Source organism: Bombyx mandarina, chromosome 08 (assembly GCF_030267445.1).
Source record: "Bombyx mandarina strain Sakado chromosome 08, ASM3026744v2".
Taxonomy (NCBI): domain Eukaryota; kingdom Metazoa; phylum Arthropoda; class Insecta; order Lepidoptera; family Bombycidae; genus Bombyx; species Bombyx mandarina.
Genome location: NC_143215.1, coordinates 11,704,964 through 11,725,749, shown reverse-complemented (window position 1 = coordinate 11,725,749; position 20,786 = coordinate 11,704,964). Strand labels below are relative to the sequence as shown.

At 36.3% G+C, this 20,786-nt stretch overlaps 1 protein-coding gene across 1 annotated transcript; it reads right to left on the bottom strand.

Moving 5' to 3' along the window:
- Positions 1–298: 298 nt before the first annotated feature.
- Positions 299–14,650, bottom strand: LOC114242983 (UNC93-like protein). The gene is made up of 10 exons (XM_089729551.1): positions 14,377–14,650; positions 12,005–12,123; positions 10,493–10,655; positions 8,509–8,632; positions 7,177–7,323; positions 5,563–5,629; positions 4,697–4,856; positions 2,162–2,266; positions 1,434–1,596; positions 299–579 (listed from the first exon to the last, which is right to left on the bottom strand). The coding sequence occupies exons 1-10, from the start codon at positions 14,488–14,490 to the stop codon at positions 317–319; spliced, it is 1,425 nt and encodes a 474-aa protein (XP_089585677.1). The 5' UTR covers positions 14,491–14,650; the 3' UTR covers positions 299–316.
- Between the last annotated feature and the right edge of the window lie 6,136 nt (positions 14,651–20,786).

Genomic DNA, 20,786 nt, shown 5'->3' with positions numbered 1-20,786 from the left:
ATAATGGTAGAAAAAAATACGAATTTAAATTTTTCAGTACAAATCGGCAATTTCAAACTTTAACCCCTTCAAGTTAAATTGTATCGCATCCTTCAAATGACAACAAATGACTGCTTTCGCAGCATAAAAACGCACAGCCCATGTTGTCACTTACCCGTCTTAACTCACATTATACCACGAACTCTAAGTGACAAAGACCCTCAAATTTGCCTAAAGTGCTAGACAAATATTTGCCTTGTCCTCCAAACAGTACATTTGAAATATTATGTTTAAGGTCATAAATAACACAATGCTCAAATTTAATTAATACGTTTTACTACTTCTCACAAATCTGAAAAGCGAAATTATCACAGCCCACATCAAGCGTATTCAACTTCGACTTTTTCCTTCTTTCTCGATATTCCACAGTGAAATAACATGATAATCCTAAAACTAGTAATGATAACATAAGGTAGGTCTTAACGCTGGTTCTGAGGTATGGAGAGATGACGTAAGCTACAATATATCCGACTGATTCCCATAACCTGAAGTTTGAGAAAGCTGCCTCTTCTCTTCCAGGAAACAAAATGCTATAGTAAGCTGTTGAAAGAAATAAACTGATAATAAAATCTTTAACACCAGAAACTGATTATAAACTGAAGCTATTAAATAATTTTGTCTCTTTCTTAAGGTAAATATTCAAATAAGCAGAACCAGGACGAATATAAACATCACAATATGACCGTGCCACTAGTGTTCTACTTCAGACGTAATATCCAAACAGCATTATTTTACCCTCCACAGCACCATCAAATATAACATGTAAATAAAATTTAATGGATTTTCTTTTTACAAAAAATACTAGTACTGCAATACGTGTAACCTTGCACAAGTAAAATGATTTCTAAATATGCCTGAAGTAAGCCCTAACTGATTTTACAACAATACTTATATAATATTATAATTATAAAGAGAAAAGATTTTTTTGTTTGTTTGTATTGAATAGGTCCCGAAACTACTGAACGGATTTGAAAAATTCTTTCACTGTTTGGAAGCTACACTATTCCCGAGTGACATAGGCCATAATATTTTTTGAAAAAAATTAGGGGTCCTTACTAAAACTCCAATAGTGTAACCCAAGGTGTAAAAAAAATTACCTAAAATATTCTTTACATCGCGTGCCCTGCGAAAACTATTGATGATAGAATAAAATAATGTACTACGACTTTGTAGAACACATTATTATTTACAAAAAGTGTTGCGACAGCATATGTCTAACTATTATAGTTATATCGCAATAAGTGTTCTTTTATTTAAAAAAAATAAAATAGCAGAGCAGAGCCGGAGCGGGTCGCTAGTTTTAGTATAAATTCATTTAGTGCGATCGAACTCAAGTTTTTTGAATTACGTGATTTAAGAAAATTGATAAATATAAAATTAAAAGTTATCATCACCATTAATCTGGACGATCCAGATCGAATCGCTGAATCCCAAAACAACAATTATGATGTAGAGCACATAGGCTTGTCCCCCATTAGGATGCCACGTTAATAGCGTCGTCAAAATAGCAATGTTTATTATAGTAGCTATACATATTAAAGGCAGACGACCGATTATCTGAAATAGGAAAATTCAATTCAAATTGACTGACATGGAGCTTTACTTGTGAGCATAGCTAGAAATGCCTCTGAGTTAGAGGCATTTCTAGTTTCATCAAAAAGGGGCAGGTAGGCTCCGGCTTACTCGAGAGTGGAGCTCTGGTAACGACCGTCCGACCACTTCAGAAGGCCCACCAGCTCAAAAATAACTGTAAAAGGGCAGGCTTAATCACTACGATTAATCATCGTCATCATAATAAAAGAAAACATCGTGGTCTAAAGGATAAGACGTCCAGTGTAGGTACTTGTATAAACCGATATGACTATGTCGGTGTTTAAGTCCCACAGAAAAGTATAATAGATTTTTTAAGGATATTATATGAGCTTAACATTTATTCCAGAATTTTTCTTCTCAGTTTATAAATTGAATGTTTTTATTTTTTTTATTTGTTTTTAAAGAGTTTCGTTCTTGTTAATAGCGACACCATCGTTTGGTGTGTTTGTGCCCTTTAAATAAAATGAAAAATCATATTGAGGTCTAAGTTTTGAACACTAAGCTAACTCTAATATTTGAAAACACTCACCTTTGCTATATATCCATTTACGATACAGCCTATTGCATCAGCCAATCCATAAGTCATCATAACAAAACCAACGGACCCCGTACCAACGGCACAAGACACGAAGGCCTGCAATCGTAAAATAATAAACTTGAAGTTCCAACTTGAAACAACAAGCACAAATTTCCATGTTGAAGACCAAATAAAACCAAAACCTCATTTGCCGTTTGATATAAAAACCAGTCAAGTGAGAGCTTTAATTGTTCTTCTAATAAAATTCTCTATACACTAATTCATATATATTTTACGTGAATGAACAAATGCTGTATAAGAACTTAATAAGGACGAATTACAAAAACTTAGTAAGGACGAATTACAAATATAGAAAAACGTAGAGAAAAACGAATAAAATGTAATGTGCTATTTTTATCGTTTTGGTGTTTGAAAATCTAATTTTTTTATGTAAATGTTTATAATAATAAAATGCAAATCACAGAATCAAAAGCAGATGAAATAATTCTTCCTATTCGTACACTCTTGACAGAGTGGTCGTGGTCATGCATCAGTCGGATCCTGCGATACCGATGCTCTCGCGATGCGACGCCATGTGGCACGATGTTTCACAGAGTGAGAGCAAGCATTTATGTTGGAGTGAGTAACAGATTTTATGAGGTCGGTCCATCGTGTTGGAGATCGTCCGCGAGATCTTTTGCCCTCGACTTTCCCTTGCACCACCAACCGCTCAATGGAGTCCTCATTACGAGTGATGTGCCCGAAGAATTTGAGGATTCGTAATTGGACTGTTGACGATAGTCTCTCCTTGATGTTGAGCTCTTTCAGGATCGAAATGTTGGTACGGTGCGCGGTCCACGGAATTCTGAGGAGACGTCTCCAACACCACATTTCTAGTGCGTCGATCTTACGACGGTCTTGCATCCTCAGCGTCCACGTCTCAGCCCCATACAGAAAGATTGGAAAGACCAGGCATCTCATTAACCGAACTTTTGTATTTTTGGTTATTCTGCGGTCTCTCCAAATCTTTGTTAGCCTCTCAACTGAGGATCTTGTCACGGCGCAACGTCTTCGGATCTCATCTTCGCAGCCTCCAGCGTTGGTGATAGTGGAGCCTAGATATACATAGCTATTAACTACCTCGCATCCCGCTATATGTTGGACTTCCGGTTGGTTGATGTTAGCACGATCTACGATCATCATTTTGGTCTTATCACGATTGATCGCAAGTCCAAAATCCAACGCTGTAGTCTCCAGCCGGCGAAGAAGCACCTCGATTTCGTCTCTGGTTGACGCCAAGAGGGTAGTATCATCGGCGTATCTCAAGTTTGATATTTTCCGACCACCAACGGATATTCCTTTATCCCAATCTTCAAGAACTATCCGCATTATATACTCTGTGTATATATTAAATAAAAGAGGAGATAGTATGCAGCCCTGCCTAACGCCTGCCTGTGTGCTGAAGCGTTCGGAGTCAATACTGTCAACACGAACAGCGGCCGTGCCATCTTCGTACAGACGTCTGATGGTGTGTACAAGATGTTGCGGTACACCCATTTCCGTCAGTACCAACCACAGCTTCCACCACTTGACGGTATCAAAAGCCTTTCGGAAATCCACGAAGCACACATATAGGCTAATATTAAATTCTCTGGCCTTTTCTACAATTTGCCGCATTACGAGTAGTTGCTCTCTTGTGCCTCGACCTTTTACAAAACCTGCTTGCTCGGGGGCGATCTCTCGGGACAAGTAACCTTGGAGCCTCGTGTTAATTATGTGCAGCATGACTTTACTGGCGTGGGATACGAGAGAAATTAGTCTGTAGTTATTGCACTTCTTCGTTGATCCCTTTTTGTGAAGTGGAATGAATATCGAATGATGAAATAATAGAAACATCAAAAGTAGAAATAGAAAATTTTCCGTATGGGACGTTGTAACTGATATACTGGAGATATAACCTAAGGAGGGTTCAAAGTAAGGCAGGCCGGTCGAAAAACTCAAGCCAAATCCCTATGCAGCATGATAGGAGGACATGCCGTGCCGACCCTACAAAATGTGGTATAAGGACGGGAACATAAAGAATTGTATGTTTTAAGAAATATCAGTACCAGAATTTTTGATGTCTAGTCTACAGATGAAGGACAATAATCAAATAAATCATCGCACCACCATACCCGATCCTGCGGACCGAATGGTAAACAGTCGATGTCGCCCTAAGAACTTCATTTCAAATCCTCCCGATCCAATAACAGTGCTTTTAGGAACCTCAAGCACTGGTCATCATCCTCATCGAACCCGTCGTTTACGACGAAGGGTTCCGTGAGCAAATTAACCCACAGACATAGCCCACTAAGTTTCTCGCCGGATCTTCTCAGTGGGTTTCGTTCTCGCGATTTCGATCCAGTGCTCTGCTCTTGCTAAGGCTAATGTCAGCTACGTCACCAGGTTAGAGCTCCGTGAGCTCACTGACTCGCTCGGTACTGAATCTAGCAAGACTGCTCGACGTCACTAGATAGGTAGTAAACAAAATATATAATAAAATCGCACCGCAGTAAAGTCCGCCCCAAAAAACGCTTGTTGGAATCCTAAGAAGACGTTTATTGGAATCATTAAGATTTGATTCGGTTCGATTAGCAGCTTCAGAGTAACGGCCAACAATGCCACCCCAGACAGGCCCGTACCAGAGCCGCTGCCTCTCGTATCAAACCTGCAATATTAATTATGAAGATTTCGTATTTATGTGAAAATTCAAGAAAACTGAGCTATTTATTAACTAAATTTATTTGACCATCATCAATTTATTTAGAAAAATAAACGACAAACTATACCCGAGAAATAATACCAACTATAGCTATGGTATCTATTGTATCTGTATGGGCTGTGTCTGTGAGTAAAATTATTAGTCGAAATCTTCGTCGCATTCAACGGGTTCGACAAGAAAAGTGACCGGTGCTTAGAATTCCGAAAAGCATCGAAAGTGCATCAAGAGGATACGAAGTGACGCGTTTGAGGCGACGGTAACCGTTTGGTCCTCTTAAACGGGTATAAAGGTAGTTACCGGCGACCATGATGAGAGTGTTATCGTGTCACGCCGCGGTGCCGCGTGCCGTTTTCTGAAAATGGCGCTCAGACAATGACTTCAGATACTGATGGAATTTAATTCCAGGTGGTCGTGAAGGTCGATATTCCTCACGATCCACGGTGCTCCGCCGGCTATCCTACAAAACTTGGATAAAGGAATAATTATACCTTGAGTATAATACTAACTATAAGTATATTGGCTATAATGAAATTCTTTACGATCGAATCTTGCTTTTACTATTTTCATTTAATTATGTATATCCGACGCTTCGAATACTTTAAAGTTAGCGTGGTCACGAGACTGTGAAATTTAAAAATGTCCTAAGACTTACTTTTTCATCGGATCCACTCCAACGGCAACTATAATAGCAGCTCCTGCCATACAAGCTAGATAAATTCCTGAAAAGCATAGATATTTTGTTATTTAGATCATTGATGCCGTCACCGATACTGAGACCGACGTGAGTTCAAAGTCCGAATTGTATGGTATAGCGGCTGTCCCATCCGTCAACGCGTTGCTGCTTGGCCCCTAAAATATGCAGGGTGGCAAAACCTACCCGTGCGAGCTTAACTGAGAATACGCAACCACCGACAATTACGCAAATATATGAATTCAGCAAGTTTATTTTATCCTTATTTATCCTTCGTGCTGGAATTTATTAGTGAGCAAATCACAAGTATACATTCAAAAAAAAAAATGCCTGTCTGCGGGATTTGAACACCGGTACAGTCGGGTCGTTCAATACGAGTAGACTAAGCGTCTTATCCTTCAGGCCACGACAGCTTCCTCGTAATAATTATCGTATTTAATAATTAAGCTACAGCAGGAGAAATCATTTGATGCCTTAGAAATATCAGTTATATGATGTGAATACTCGATTACATTGTAACTATTAAATGTCCTGAAGAATCGAAAATATATTTACATTACGTATTACACATTAAGTGTAATAAATATTTTATTATTTACTTTATATACATTGGCAAACTTAGAAACCGTGCAAAGAAAATAATGGTTTATTAAACAAAATTTATTAATAAAAATAAAATTATTATAAAAATAAATTGAATAAACATAAGCATAGTCAACTAAAGGCTTACTACAGTACACACTCATACACACCACACAGTTAATAGCAAGAATGAAAACTGTAAAGCATACTAAACTCTAACAGTATTTTAATTAGGAATATTTAAATATATTGTGTAGGATTGGTAAGAACGGAACGTAAGAAAAGAGTGTGAAACGGAACGTTAAGATGTGAGTGAGAGAAAACCGTAAGAAAGAGAAAAGAGAATGACAGAGAAAAACAAGATGGCGAAGACGATTGAACGAGCAAGCTGTAAAAAAGGTGTCATTTTAATAACAGAGAACATTTTGGAAAAGAACAATTAAAGTGCAACAGTGGAATAGTTTTATTTTATGCGCCACGATCCCAATTCTACATAATATCGAAGGGTGAAAGGCTTTAAGCTTTAAGCGACATTTTGCTTAATACGAGACAATTGTAATTAAAGGTGCGTTTTATTTCGTATCAGCATCAACAGTTCTTTTTTTTTAGTTATTATATTTTTCCAAATTTTAAACATTAGATAGCTCACCTGTTTTTTTTTTCCTACCTAAGCTGATAGCCTTGAGAGGCTATATCAGCGTCGCTTTAACTAGTAGGAGAGCTCACGGGGCTCAAACCTGATGACGTTGCTAACACGAACCCTAGCAAGAGCCGTGCTTCGCAGAATCTACCACCGGATCGGAAACGCGACCCACTGAGAAGATCCGGCGAGAAACTCAGTGGAGGATCCGAAATGACGTGTAACTCACCTGTATAATTACATAAATGTCGCTTACACCAAATAGCTTTACACCCTTCGATATATAATTGTCGTGATGTAAAGTGGTGATGATTTTACACGGTTTTTTATAGACATGTTAAGTAAGAACTTGCCAGAGATCATTTGGATTTTCTCAGGGGGCTGCGCAACCAGCGCCTCGCCCGCATCCGCGCTCGGTAAGAAATTCGCACCACACAACTGCGGTATCATTGAATCGTTCACAGCTGTCACAGCCGCCGTGTTATTACCAGACGTTAAGACTGAAAATACGAATGACTATTGGACACTGTCGAAGTTTTTTTTATATTTAGGTATTGCTTAGTTAAGTGGTCACCGAAGCCCATAGACACCTACAACGTAAATGCCGCCAACCACCTTGAGATATGAGTTCTAAGGTTTCAGTTTTAACAGCACAACGGCTGCCCCACCCTTCAAAGCGAAACGCATTACTGCTTCACGGCAGAAATAGGTAAGGTAGTGGTACCTACTCATGCGGACTCACAAGACGTCCTACCACCAGTAATTATGCAAATTATAATATTGCGGGTTTGATTTTTATTACACAATGTTATTCCTTCACAGCGGAAGTCAATCGTGAGCATTTGTTAAGTACGTACCTATTTCATTAGAAAAATTGGTACCTGCCAGCGGGATACGAATGCACCAGACGTCTTACCCTTTAGGCCACAACGATTTCAAAGTCTAAACGAAATTCTTAATGCGTAACTATCATTAGACATCGTGAAATGGAAACAACTTGTGAGGGTCCTATGTAACAGCGGCGTACCCTAGGACTACAACAATAACAACAACAGCGAGCTATCTTTAGACAGTGATGAGGTTTCGTCATTCGACCGATTTCAAAGAAAGAAGGAGGTCGTCAATTTGTCTTTATTATTTATGTGCGTTATTATTATATTATTTATACCTCAGAATTATTTTCTAGGTGAACCGATTTTAATTATTCTTTATTTGAAAGCTGGCGCTTCGCTTGTGGCCCTATTTCAATTTTATCAAGATCTACCCTTAGTATAATAATTCATATTTAAGTGACTTCGATTACACTGATGATGTTCTAATTTTATTTTATTCATGAAGGTTTTCTTTGTTGTTATAAGTAGTATAATCTATACATCAACCTCGATAAAGCTGACGGACAACTGGCAGTTTTCACTATACCTTGTCAGATATTTAAAAAAAATTAATATACTTGTTACCTATATATTATATACCTAATGTACGAATACTCTTTTTTGTGTGACAACAAAAATGTAACCCAATATGGAATCCCTGATACGAAACCCTAACAGACAACACAGGCAAAATCTTAAATAAAATCCAAACCTAAACTGAATTCTATGCTTATTTTTCTTTTTACATACTTTAACACAATAGCTGTCTCTGAAACCTATCGAAAAATAATATAAAGATTTGAAATATTATACCTAGAGACGATATGAGGTTACCCCAAATTTGGCTCGTATGAAATATCATAAAGAATATTCCTAAGAAGCGTACGAGCAACGCTTCGGCTGTTATCTTCGAAATCGCACTATGAGCTTCAGACATCTGAAATTAAAATCGTATTAACATTAACTGGATGATGACCGAGCTTTGCTCGGTTTTTTTTTGATAACGCCATCTTGTTGTGTCTTTATAGCGGTTAGTTGCCCTCAATTAAGAAAAATAGTATTATTATTCGCCGATAGATGTCGGGAAGAGTTGATTATTGAAAACACGAATAAAACAACATTTTCTGAAAATAAATGGTAGCTAGATCGATAAATCGCCCCCGAAATCCCCTGTATACTAAATTTTATGAAAATCGTTGGAGCCGTTTCCGAGATTCAGATTATATATATTCATATACAAGAATTGCTCGTTTTAAGGCATAAGATAAGATAAGATGAGAATAATTTAATAGCCGTGTCTGAAATTGGAATGGCCTAACTCACTGACAACGAAACCGATAGTGTTTGGCATGTAACGCTAAATGAATAGGTAACACCATTTATTTTCTTTTCTTTTTTCTTCTTCAACCCGTGTCCACCCAATGCTGAGTGTAGGTCTCTTCGAATGCACACCATTCTCTTCGGTCTCTTGCCTGTCGCTTCCAGTCCCTACCAACCACTTCGACCATATGCCATAAAGCAATCACATTTTCCTATTTGAAGCGTAATAAATTGATATTTCGATGCAATTCAGACTCAAGATGTGTATCATTTGGTTATTATATAATTAAAATATGTGTTTGGTCCATGAGTCTTTAATCACGCTTACATTTTTCTTTTGATACTTTTGGTTTTAGAAAAATATAATAATATAATTTTTATTTTTATTACAATTGTAATTATCAGCTAAAGCTTGAAAGCTATCGCGACGTGAATAGTGAGTGGCATTTACACAGCGATGTCTTTTGGGCCTTTTATTAGCCCATCGATACCACCTAGTGAGTTTCTCGCCGGATCTTCTCAGTGGGTCGCGATTTCGATCCGACGATAGATTCAGCAAAACACGGCTATTGCAAGCAGGGCAGATATTAGCAGTTTTTCAGACTGACCGCAGTGAGCTCACTTATCAGTCCGGAAAGGCCAGAATAGACCCTCAAGGACACCGGTGATTAGATAGGAGAGAAGGGCCTTGAAATAGCTGACAATGAGGAAAGCCGCGAGTCACCGTTGCATCTACGCTAAAAAAGAACCAGTTTGATCTCTGGATATGCATGGTAGATGAACTTTCATTCGATCTGGTGCGATGGTAAAAAGGGATCGCGAAGGAATTGTGGCGGGTAGCCATCATACAACGCAAGATATTTGACAGATGCCTGAATTTCGCTTACGACATTTTCAAAATAAGTTCTGAACAACAACATTTGGACCGTCGGTCTACCGAGCAATATCAGCCGCTCGGTGGAAGATCTTCCCTTTGGTGTTAATCTCCCAAAGGTCCAATGCTCAATGCAATGCAATTCTGCAATTTTCATGGCTGCAAATATTTTTTTCTTACCTCTATCATGTTAAATTTTCTTCGTATTTGATGTATTGTTTTGAACAGGAGGGTTGGTGAAGAACCAACAAAGCCTACACACTTAATGGAATCGACTCATATCATTGACACAATATTGGGGAGACAGTTTCGGATTTCCCCAGAAGCATTGAAAGAATGCTTTATATTGCTTGGTATTTCACTACATTTATTAAAACTAGTATTCTTTGGGTCTTCAAAATTCGATTGTACTCGCTGATGCTCAAAATTGATGTTCCTTTTTCATATTTTTTTCTATTTTGGTTTGTTTTCATTTTGTTCTAACTGGTTATGCATATAAATGAACTTATAAAATTAAATTCTAAACATTCTGAATACGCATGAAAACTTTATTAAGCTCCTCTACTTGTTACGGAAACTTAGTTTAGTTACTTTTCTACTTACGACGTATAAATAAGTGCATTTGGCACACCATAGAGGCCCGCCGCCTAGGCCCACGAGCAGTCCCGCCGGAATCATGGTGTAGAATCGGGGATACAGCTGCGCCGCTATATACGGCATGTACGTGAGAAACGAGAAAGATATTGTCCACTTCGTACCGAGCCACCTGGAAACGGGGAATTCGAAACAGTTCCAAAGGACATGGGCCACTCTCCATACATTGCACGGCCCACTAAGCGAAGTTCAAGGACAGTAATGAAATTATGTTTAAATAACAGACTAAGGGAGTTCATATAGAGTCCCTTCTTTATTTCGCCGTAAAGTCGTGTTTTATGTAATTAACACCACAGTTGGAACAATAGAAATTTTATTGTTGTAGCGGCATAAATAATTCTAAGTAATTACATTATATTACTTATTTAACACATTATAAATTATTTTTACGTTTTAAATATTTGGCGGTAAAAAAAAGTCTCGTGTCACAGACTATATTCTTTTTCCCACATCTCGTGCGTTCCGGCTTACGCATCACAAAAATGTGCGTTCATAAACGCCACAAGACTATATATCCCTTTTAATATAAACAAATTAAAATCAATATTGTTCATGGGGATACAGAGATATTAAAAAAATAAGATAAGAATTTTAGGTTATATCATATGATTTTGCTGTCAATACACTGACACTTTAACACATCATCAGCTTAAATATTATGTCTATTACTATAATTAAATTAATATAATGTTTTTTTAAGAAGATTTAATGTGAATTGTTTAAATACAAAAATATTTTACCTAATATGGCAACTTCTTCAATATTATCATTGTAGCTTAGTCATGCTAATTTCTTTTTATTTATGATTGTAATTATCCCACCATTAAAATACCCTTAAATTTTATAATAAGTATGTAAAATTGTAATGTTTTTTTCTATAGATATTTCTCCAATGTCCGTGAGAGCACGAGGAGCTAGGCTGAAAATGGCCCATGTCCTTTTTGTTTTGCCTTGACCTTGCAGACGTTAGAAGTCGTTCTTGAATAAAAGTTTGCTAATATAAGGAAAATTGTTACGAGTAAGTAAATAGTGGTTAGGTAATGGTATTATACGTTCAGTTATGTTACGTGATTCCGAAATATATTTTATTTCCTCGATGATTATGATATATATGTATACTATAAAAATAAATAGTAAATATAAGTATGTAGTAATAAAAAAATAACTACTTTTTTTAATTAATTATAATTGCTTCTTTTTTTTTCATATTGCTTAGACGTGTGAACGAGCTCACAGCCCACCTAGTGTTAAGTGGTTACTGGAGCTCATAGACATCTACAACGTAAATGCGCCACACACCTTGAGATATAAGTTCTAAGGTCTCAAGTATAGTTACAACGGCTGCCCCACCCTTCAAACCGAAACGCATTACTGCTTCAAGGCAAAAATAGGCATGGTGGTGGTACCTACCCGTGCGGACTCCAAAGAGGTCCTACCACCAGTAAAAAAGTGTCTACTCACTTGATAACAAATACGGGCAGGAATATGTTTGAGAGGATGAGTCCCGCGTACACGGCGGCCAGTGCGGCGGTTCCGAGGCCAGCACTAGCGTTTATCGAGCTCTGCAGATTCGCCGCACCCTAAACACGAATCATTTATTGAAAAAATAAATAATACTTTAAAAAAACTAACAAAATACGCTTTTATAGAAAATCTAACTAAAAAATAAAAAATAAATTTTAATAAATCTGAATTAAAAATAGTGTAAGAAAAAATTATTTTATTGTATAAATAAAAAAAAACCTGGGGTGCTTTTCAGGATATTATCAAAATAACCCTTCTACTCATATCTGTTTATAAAATATTTATAACTACTAATACCTTTTGTTAGTTTTTTTAAACTACATATTACTTATTTTTCATTTTATAGTTGAATTTCAATTTTTTAAATATATATTTTTTTATATTGAATTGTCATCGGTCCTTAATAAGTATACCAAATTTCGTGTTAATCCGACGTTTTGAAGGGGGTCAACATCATGTTCAAAGATTCCGTTACAAACATACATACGTCTTATAGCTAATAAAAAAAGCGTAGTAAAAAAAAAAACAATTCCTAGTTTTATAAGACTAATGACTAGTTTAAACGGCTGGTGATCAGGCGTCTTGTAAACGGGTAGAAACTACCTTACGTATTTCTGCAGTGAAGCAGTAATACGTTCGGTTTTTTTTTATTGCCCTTGTAAGCAGATGAGCATACGGCCCACCTAATGTTGAGTGGTTACCGTCGCCCATGGACTTCAGCAATGCCAAGGCCAAAGCCTTCTTAAATGGTGGGGCAGCTGTTGTATTATAGAATTCGTGTCACAAAGTGACTTACGGCATGAAAGTTGTTGATGTCTATGATGTCCATGCTTGTCTTAATAGGGCAGATTTTAGCAAACTCTCTCACGTTGAGCCCGTGAGCTCACTTACCAGACAGAGCATAGCTAGAATAGTCCCTTAAGCTACCAACGGATAGACAGGGAAAAAAATTATGGAACCGTTTTGGTAAACGCAAACACATAATTAGGAGATATCAAATGCTTAAACAGCTATATAGCGTTTTCCTGCTTAATCCTGTCGCAGGGCTGTGACATGTGTGTCAAGTGCGCAAGATGTGCTTAACAATATCTACGTTTCATCAGCTGTTCAACGAGGTATAACAATCTAGGGTTTAAATAAAACATCATAGATTTTTTTTGTTGCGAGCCCCCAGGTGGTTCTAACAGTCCCTCGCCAATTCGCCTTTTCGCATTAAAAGTGTACAATTCCCAAAAATATTCGAAACTGAGTTAATATGCGGAATCATTTGGCATCACCAGTATTCTTCTCATAAATACTGTGAAAAGAGCGTAGTTTTTAGTTGTTTTTTTTTTACTACTATTAACAAAATTAATACAAAATTTTATCTTGCTTTAAAAGACAGATAATGTAACTGGTAAAAAATAACAAATAAATGTTGCAAAGATGATAATATCACATGTTCAACCTTTAAAACACTCTCCTGTTAAATCAGTAAGTTTTGAGATTATACAGTTTTAATGCGAGAAGACGAATTGTCCTTCAAGGTTAATAGGGTGCGTGCGAGCTTAATGTAATGTTTCTGGACTGTTTCTTCTGATTTCTTCTGAAGCCTATGGACCTTGGCAATCAGCAACCATGAGTTTGGCCTTAAACTCGTTTACCTATCGGTGGCAATAAAAAAACATTTAGGTAAATCAGCTACTACAATGTAATTACTATTGTAATAAATAATCGAGAATATCGGTTAACTTAATCAAAACGGGACTGTTGGACTGTAGGCGTTTATTATTAAATATAATTTATATCAATCACTGCTTTACATAATAGCACGTATTGAAATCGATTATAATCGAACATTGATATCGATTTTAGAATATCAGTGGTATAGTAATAAGCATTTCATTATTGATAGGTACGTTTTGAATTCGCGTTTTTTGTTATTGTTTTTATTATTATTACATCATTCTCGAGGCACGTCCGTCCGTGATAACGAAAACTGTAGTGTTCGAAACATTGGAAATAATAAAATTTCAGTTAAAAAAAACGTGAGAATACTCGTAAATTGTAAAATTAGTTTTTTATTGTGTCTACAACTCGCTGACACAGGGAAAAATACTACAAATCTTGATTATTTTCGTGTTACCATTACCAAAACCATTGCTATATTTGCCTTTTAAGCCGTTGGAAGATGCACTATATTATAGTTAGGTATATTCAGTTACACTGAGCCTATATTTAACGAATTATTTTAACAGATCGCTGTATTTCGAATACACGAATACACATTTACCCATGATCACACTGAAACGCTATTAAAATATACTTACGCTGTACGCAGTGAATTGCGTCATAAACGCCAAACTTATCACCAGAACATTCTTCACTATTCTTCCAGTTCCGTGCACCTGAACCTCTCTCTTACTATTTACTTCTTCCGCCATTTCGAATTATAAGTTTATTTAAAAACTCAAACGCTCCAATTTTTTTTATTTTTTTTCCTATTTAAATGAGACTAAAATAATTTATCTAATATCCAAACAAAAAACACACACAACGGTAGTCCCTAGTGGTTTACAAAAAGAAACTGTTCTTGTAAATGACTACTTAATCTTGTTGCATAGAGGTAACAAAACGAACGTGTCATAATGTCTAACGATTCACTGAAGCTGAACTTAATTGAGGAAATCCAAAGAACACTCTTCTTTTAAAAAAATACTATCTCAGGCTTACTTTTAGACAATCAATATGTATATCAATTAAAAAGATATTTAGAGTCAATACAATTTAAGTCTTAAAAGAACCGCGTCAATAATTAATACGAATTCAAATCTATTTATGTATCCGTGCATTTTCTAAAGCCCTTAAGCCAATTCCGTAATAAAGAAATTAAAATATTTACGGCAGTCAACTTCGCTCCACAATAGTAAGAATCGGAATGCTCGTTCAAGTCAAACTATGTAAATGATTAGCTACTAAAAAAATTTAGAAACAATTTGTGAGAAATACAAAAACAACAGGCAGCCTTATTAACCATTTAAAATGAGACGGACAGTTTAGAATCGTAACAAATTCATTCAATCCGCTTAACAGGATTCCCGTATTCATAAACTTCAGCTTAAGAGTCAGTTTTGAGTTTCATTATTGACAAAACATTCGTTCCATACATTATCTTTTGTTCTTAAATGATCACGTGCGTACACATCACAATAAGATGACAAGGCTTATACTCGTAGTGTTCAATCCGAACACGCTATTAATGTATAGTCGGATTTTTAATTAGACGAAGCCAGCTGACAGTAGCTAATGTCACTTTGTGAAATAATGTTGCTATATTTAAAGTAATAGTGATGCGTTCAGTTCTCGTTCAATCACATAAATGAACAATGAGTGTGAAGAGTTACTCATTAATTTCAAACTATAAAAGAATATTATTTATATTTTACAATAAAATTGTATTAAAGTGATCCAATATAATAATATGTTACTAGTAGTATGTAACTACAATCAGTTTTTTTTATTTTCATTACCTATGTACCTATAATTGTTATATTTTATACATCTATAGTTTCAACTATATGATGCATTGGAAATAGGACAGTCTTACAAGCTTCCTCGCAATGTTTTTCTTAATGTTTAAAACACTCGGTATTCAGTACAGGTAGATACCATAGGAACATAATGTTTCGTCGAAAACTCGTTGGTATGTACAAAGCACGGCTAAAATTCGAACCCCGTGCCCGATATCGGCAGTTCGGCACACTAACTATTCACTAGACAATCGAGGCAATTTCATTAATTCAGGAGTTTTTTCAATCGTTCACTTTGTCACAACACTATTTTTATTTCATCAAAAACTGACAACACAGTAAACGTCAGTTTACTTCGTCTAATAAAAAATCCGACTATAGTGAGTAGTTTGTGCGGCATTGCTACTGCGACGGAACTCTTATTCCATAATTACTCGTATTTTTATCGTGTCTTGATGAAAAATGTACAAATGTACTGAGAACAAAACACTAATCAATTAATAATTGCTTCTTAAAATATAATTCCAAATGTTTTAATTTAGAATTTATTGCCAGCCATACATACACCTTATACCTTTAAACGAGCAATTCTTGTATATTAATATATACTTATATAATCTGAATATCGGAAACGGTCCCAACGATTTTCATAAAGTTAAGTATATAGTGAATTTCGGGGGCGATAAATCGATCTAGCTACGATTTATTTTCAGAAAATGTTGTTTTATTCGTGTTTTCAATAATCAACTTTTCCCGACATCTATTGGCGAATAATAATACTATTTTGCTTAATTGAGGGCAACTAACCGTTTTAAAGACACAACAAGATGGCGTTTTCAAAAAAAAAATGGCAATTGATAAAACGGAAATTTCATAGGGGAAGACGCATTAAAATGTACCTAAGAGAAACCGGCAAGCCTTACGCTTCAAATAAAAACCTGTTGTTTAATTTGATGTGTAGCTGTGGTTAAATAAAAAATTACGACAAATATAGAATGAGAACGTGTTTGGTCTGCAAACTTAACGAGAAGCAATTAGAATATCTTAATATTCAACACAGTCGTCGGATCTTTTTATCATCACTGGTGGCGCCTTGCCACCCATGGTCCACGGCCTTGGCCCATGCAAATCAGCAACACTAAAACCATCGTCAACCGGATGTTTACTAGAAGCTGCCATCAAATCCTTTTCGAAAATTAATTTTATTAATGTACAGCCCGAGAGTGGGTCGTTTTCAATTTTGCGGCCAAAAAAGTAACGATTTCATAAATTTAAACTATCTCTAATTTTCCATTTTTTTTTTACTTAGGCATGTTCAGAATAAAAAATGTTTCATCGTAATCAAGCCAATCACTCATTTATTGGTAATATTATATAAGATTTATTTATATTTTTCATTTTACGCATTTTATAACGCCAACACGGATGACAATTTAAATAGGAACTTTTTTTAAAAGCTTAGAAATCGTACTTCTTTTGTTTTTAATAATGTTCTAATATCCAGTTAATTTTCCTTTATTATTGTATTATATACTGATTAAATAAAATTGCCGAATTTTAACACGCTTTACTGGAAAAATAGCAAACAAGTTAGAATTTGAATTTCGAACCAGTGATACGAATGAGATTTGGGGTAGTTTTTAATGTATAACTCCTAATTTTACAGCGCTTACGAATATATAGTTATAGGACCACGCGCCTGTTGTAATGACAACAAATTGACTGTACTTATAATTACGGTAACATTAAGATTATGAGAATAAAATCATGGCCCCCAAATTTAAAAACGATCCGAGTAATTTGTTCAAAATTTGTATTGCAATTTATCCCAATAATTTCTAGAGTGTGCGTGTAAGGGACCAAAATGAAAATGAAAAATTGAAAACAATTATTCACAAGCCAACAAAAACACGCTAGGATTTTATACCCCTAAAAGGTGCAAAGTATGTAAATTATATACACCAAAAGGCCTAGGCCGCTGTTCTAGGTCAGTGTTCTGACCAGGTGGTTCAGGAGCTATGTACAAATGCCGGTCAACGAAGCTCTCCACTAAGCAAGAAATAGGAATAGGTGGACAGAAACAGTGAGAAGATTACCGATTATGAGAAGTGTCACCGTCTTCAACAATCAGGAAACGAATAAAAGAAGAAAACAAATTCATTATAAAAACAAACATTCATAACATAATTATATTAAAGGAATAGTAAAACACTATGTTAATTTACTGATTTAAAAACGATTTCTGAAATCGCACGGAAATAATATCTCAATCCGACCTATATCTGCTACAAATCAGTCACACATTTGGGTTTTTAAGATTGAACAGCCGTAACACAATAAAATTGGGACTTGTATCTCAAGGCGGGTGGCGGTATTTCGCTCGTGATGTCTATGGACTCCTGTATCTAATTAAGACCAGACCAGACCAGAGCAGATCAGGTCACGAGGTCGTTCACCCATTAAACATAATAGAAAGAAAAGCAAAAACAATACTCAGTAGCTAACAGATAGATATACACTAGTGGACTGTTTAAAAATTATAAAATCAGTGTATGTATGTATGTATGTACGTAAGGCGATATCTTTGAAGCATTAGTAATCACATCACGTAAACCATAATCATCATATCATCGATGCCAGTAATAACAATAATGTGGATGACGCAAACAAAATTCTCTTAACTACTTTGTTTTGACAATAAGCGAAGCAAAAGTTAAAGTAAAAACGATATTGTATTTTTCATAATTATGAAGGCAATTAGCTAACTAAATAAGAGCGAGTTTTTAATGTTTAAGAAATTCAGCAACAAAAGAATTGAGAACTGTTTTGTCGCACGTGACATTGAAAACAATCAACACGAAATCACGTACGAAAATCATTAAATAAATACATTATGAATAAGCAATCATAAACTAAGATTTTTCATCTGTTTTATGGATACCAGAAACAGATACAAGATATTCTTATCTTGGAGATCTTGACTTCGAATATCATAAAACTTTATTCGAGATTATATCGAATCTTAACCATGTTGTGCAATAGATCGGCATTAGTGGATCAATGATGTGATCTACATTACATAAATTAAATTAATAATCTAATAATCTACATTAATAATCATAATTAATAATCTACATTCATTTTTGCCATTATAGGCAGACTAATCTACACCTGGCATGACACTACCAGCGATCAGTGGCATAGATATTGCCATCCGAAGCCGGTGGCAGACCGTTGCACTTGGCCCCATTAAAAATCCTCACGCTGTAATTTAATTTTAATAAATTATTGAAGTTCCATAGTATCACTAATCTATCTATCTATTACTATCTAAAAAACATAATTTTTCAAAGCATTTTTTTATTTTTATTTTATTGCTTAGGTGGGTGGACGCGCTCACAGCCCACCTGGTATTAAGTGCTTACTGGAGCCCATAGACGTCTATTACGTAAATGCGCCACCCACCTTGAGATATGAGTTCTAAGATCCTCTGTATAGTTACAACGGTTGCCCCACCCTTCAAACCGAAACGCATTACTGCTTCACAGCAGAAATAGGCAGGATGGTGGTACCTACCCGCGCGGACTCACAAATACCACCAGTAATTACGCAAATTATAATTTTGTGGGTTTCATTTTTACAACACGATGCTATTCCTTCACCGTGGAAGTTAATCGTGAACATTTGTTAAGTACGTATTTCATTAGAAAAATTGGTACCCACCTGCGGGATTCGAACACCGACGTATCGCTAGACTAAGCCAGCGTGGGTCGAGGATAGCCAGGCCTCCATCACCCGGATGCTCTTGCGTAAAATGCGTGCAGAGCAGCTTGCACGTCGTCTTCTTAAGCCCCCCTCGCCGGTCCCCAGACCAACATGTGAGGGGGACCCGAAACACTGAGGGCCAGGGCTTGGGCGAAATACGCCTTGATTGCCCCCGCTCGACGGCGGCGGCTTGTGCGTCTCTCACGCGCCCCGCCCCCTCCTTCTGCGAGATGGTGCACTTGCAGAAGTCGAGCAGGATACACAAACATAGATGTATTTGTACAATTTGCGCTATGACTTGTGTTTCTTCAAACGAGGCTTGTGGAGAGTACTCAAAGGTAGGCAACGGCTTGGCTCTGCCCCTGGCATTGCTGAAGTCCATGGGCGACGGTAACCATTCACCATCAGGTGGGCCGTATGCTCGTCTACCTACAAGGCAATAAAAAAATGCCTACGTGTTACTGGCGAAGCAAACACTCGCGCGAAGATGTAACAATAAAAGGCTTCATATTATTTTTCACAATTTACATTTTCAATTATCCAATATTATTATGTTAAATATATGTTTATAGGCAACAACAAAACAGTCAATTACCATATCAATTTCTCCTGAGTTTATAAAATTTTCTTTTTGTCTTATTTAGTAGCTACAATTTTGGAAAAGATTAATTTTTTTTTCTACTAAACTTTATTAACGAAGCGCGAGGGTAAATTTGATTAATAGATGTAATGTTAATGTTGAAGTGTCTCTTTTTGATCATTGGAAGATCACTCAATTATAAATGTGTATAGTTTTTGTTTATCAATAATTTAAAAACAAACCGCCTCAATCGAATACTTCCTGATTTTGAAAAACTTTTATAACCTTGACCTGTATGTACGTAAAGGAATCATTTAACGTAACGCACACCAACATCAAGACGTGCCCTGAAAATTAAAATTTTATAGATGTATCGAAGACATAACTTTCATAATTTTATAATTTCATAGTTCATAATTTTATTACTTTAGTCCAATATTCTCAGCAGGATCAACTGGATATGTGAATTAGGAACTATAAAGGTCCGAAATCTAGTCTTGCAACAAATATTCTATGCTAAAAAAGAAAAATTAACATGACATATTACTATTGAAGTCGTCTTGACTTAAGGGATAAATCGCTCGGTGCAATCCTAATGCGTTCCAATTTGAAGCTTCCCCGCGTTTGCCGCTAGGGGCGCTGTTCTAACTCCATACAAAGGACATGGGCCACTCTCCATACATTGCACGGGCCACTAAACAAAGTCCGGTCACCGTTCTCGTCGAACCCGTCGCTTGCGACGAAGGGCTCGACGAGTAAATTAACTCTCAGACACAGCCCACTGAGTTTCTCGCCGGATCTTCTCAGTGGGTCGCGTTTCCGACCCGGTGGTAGATTCTGCGAAGCACGACTCTTGCTAGGGTTC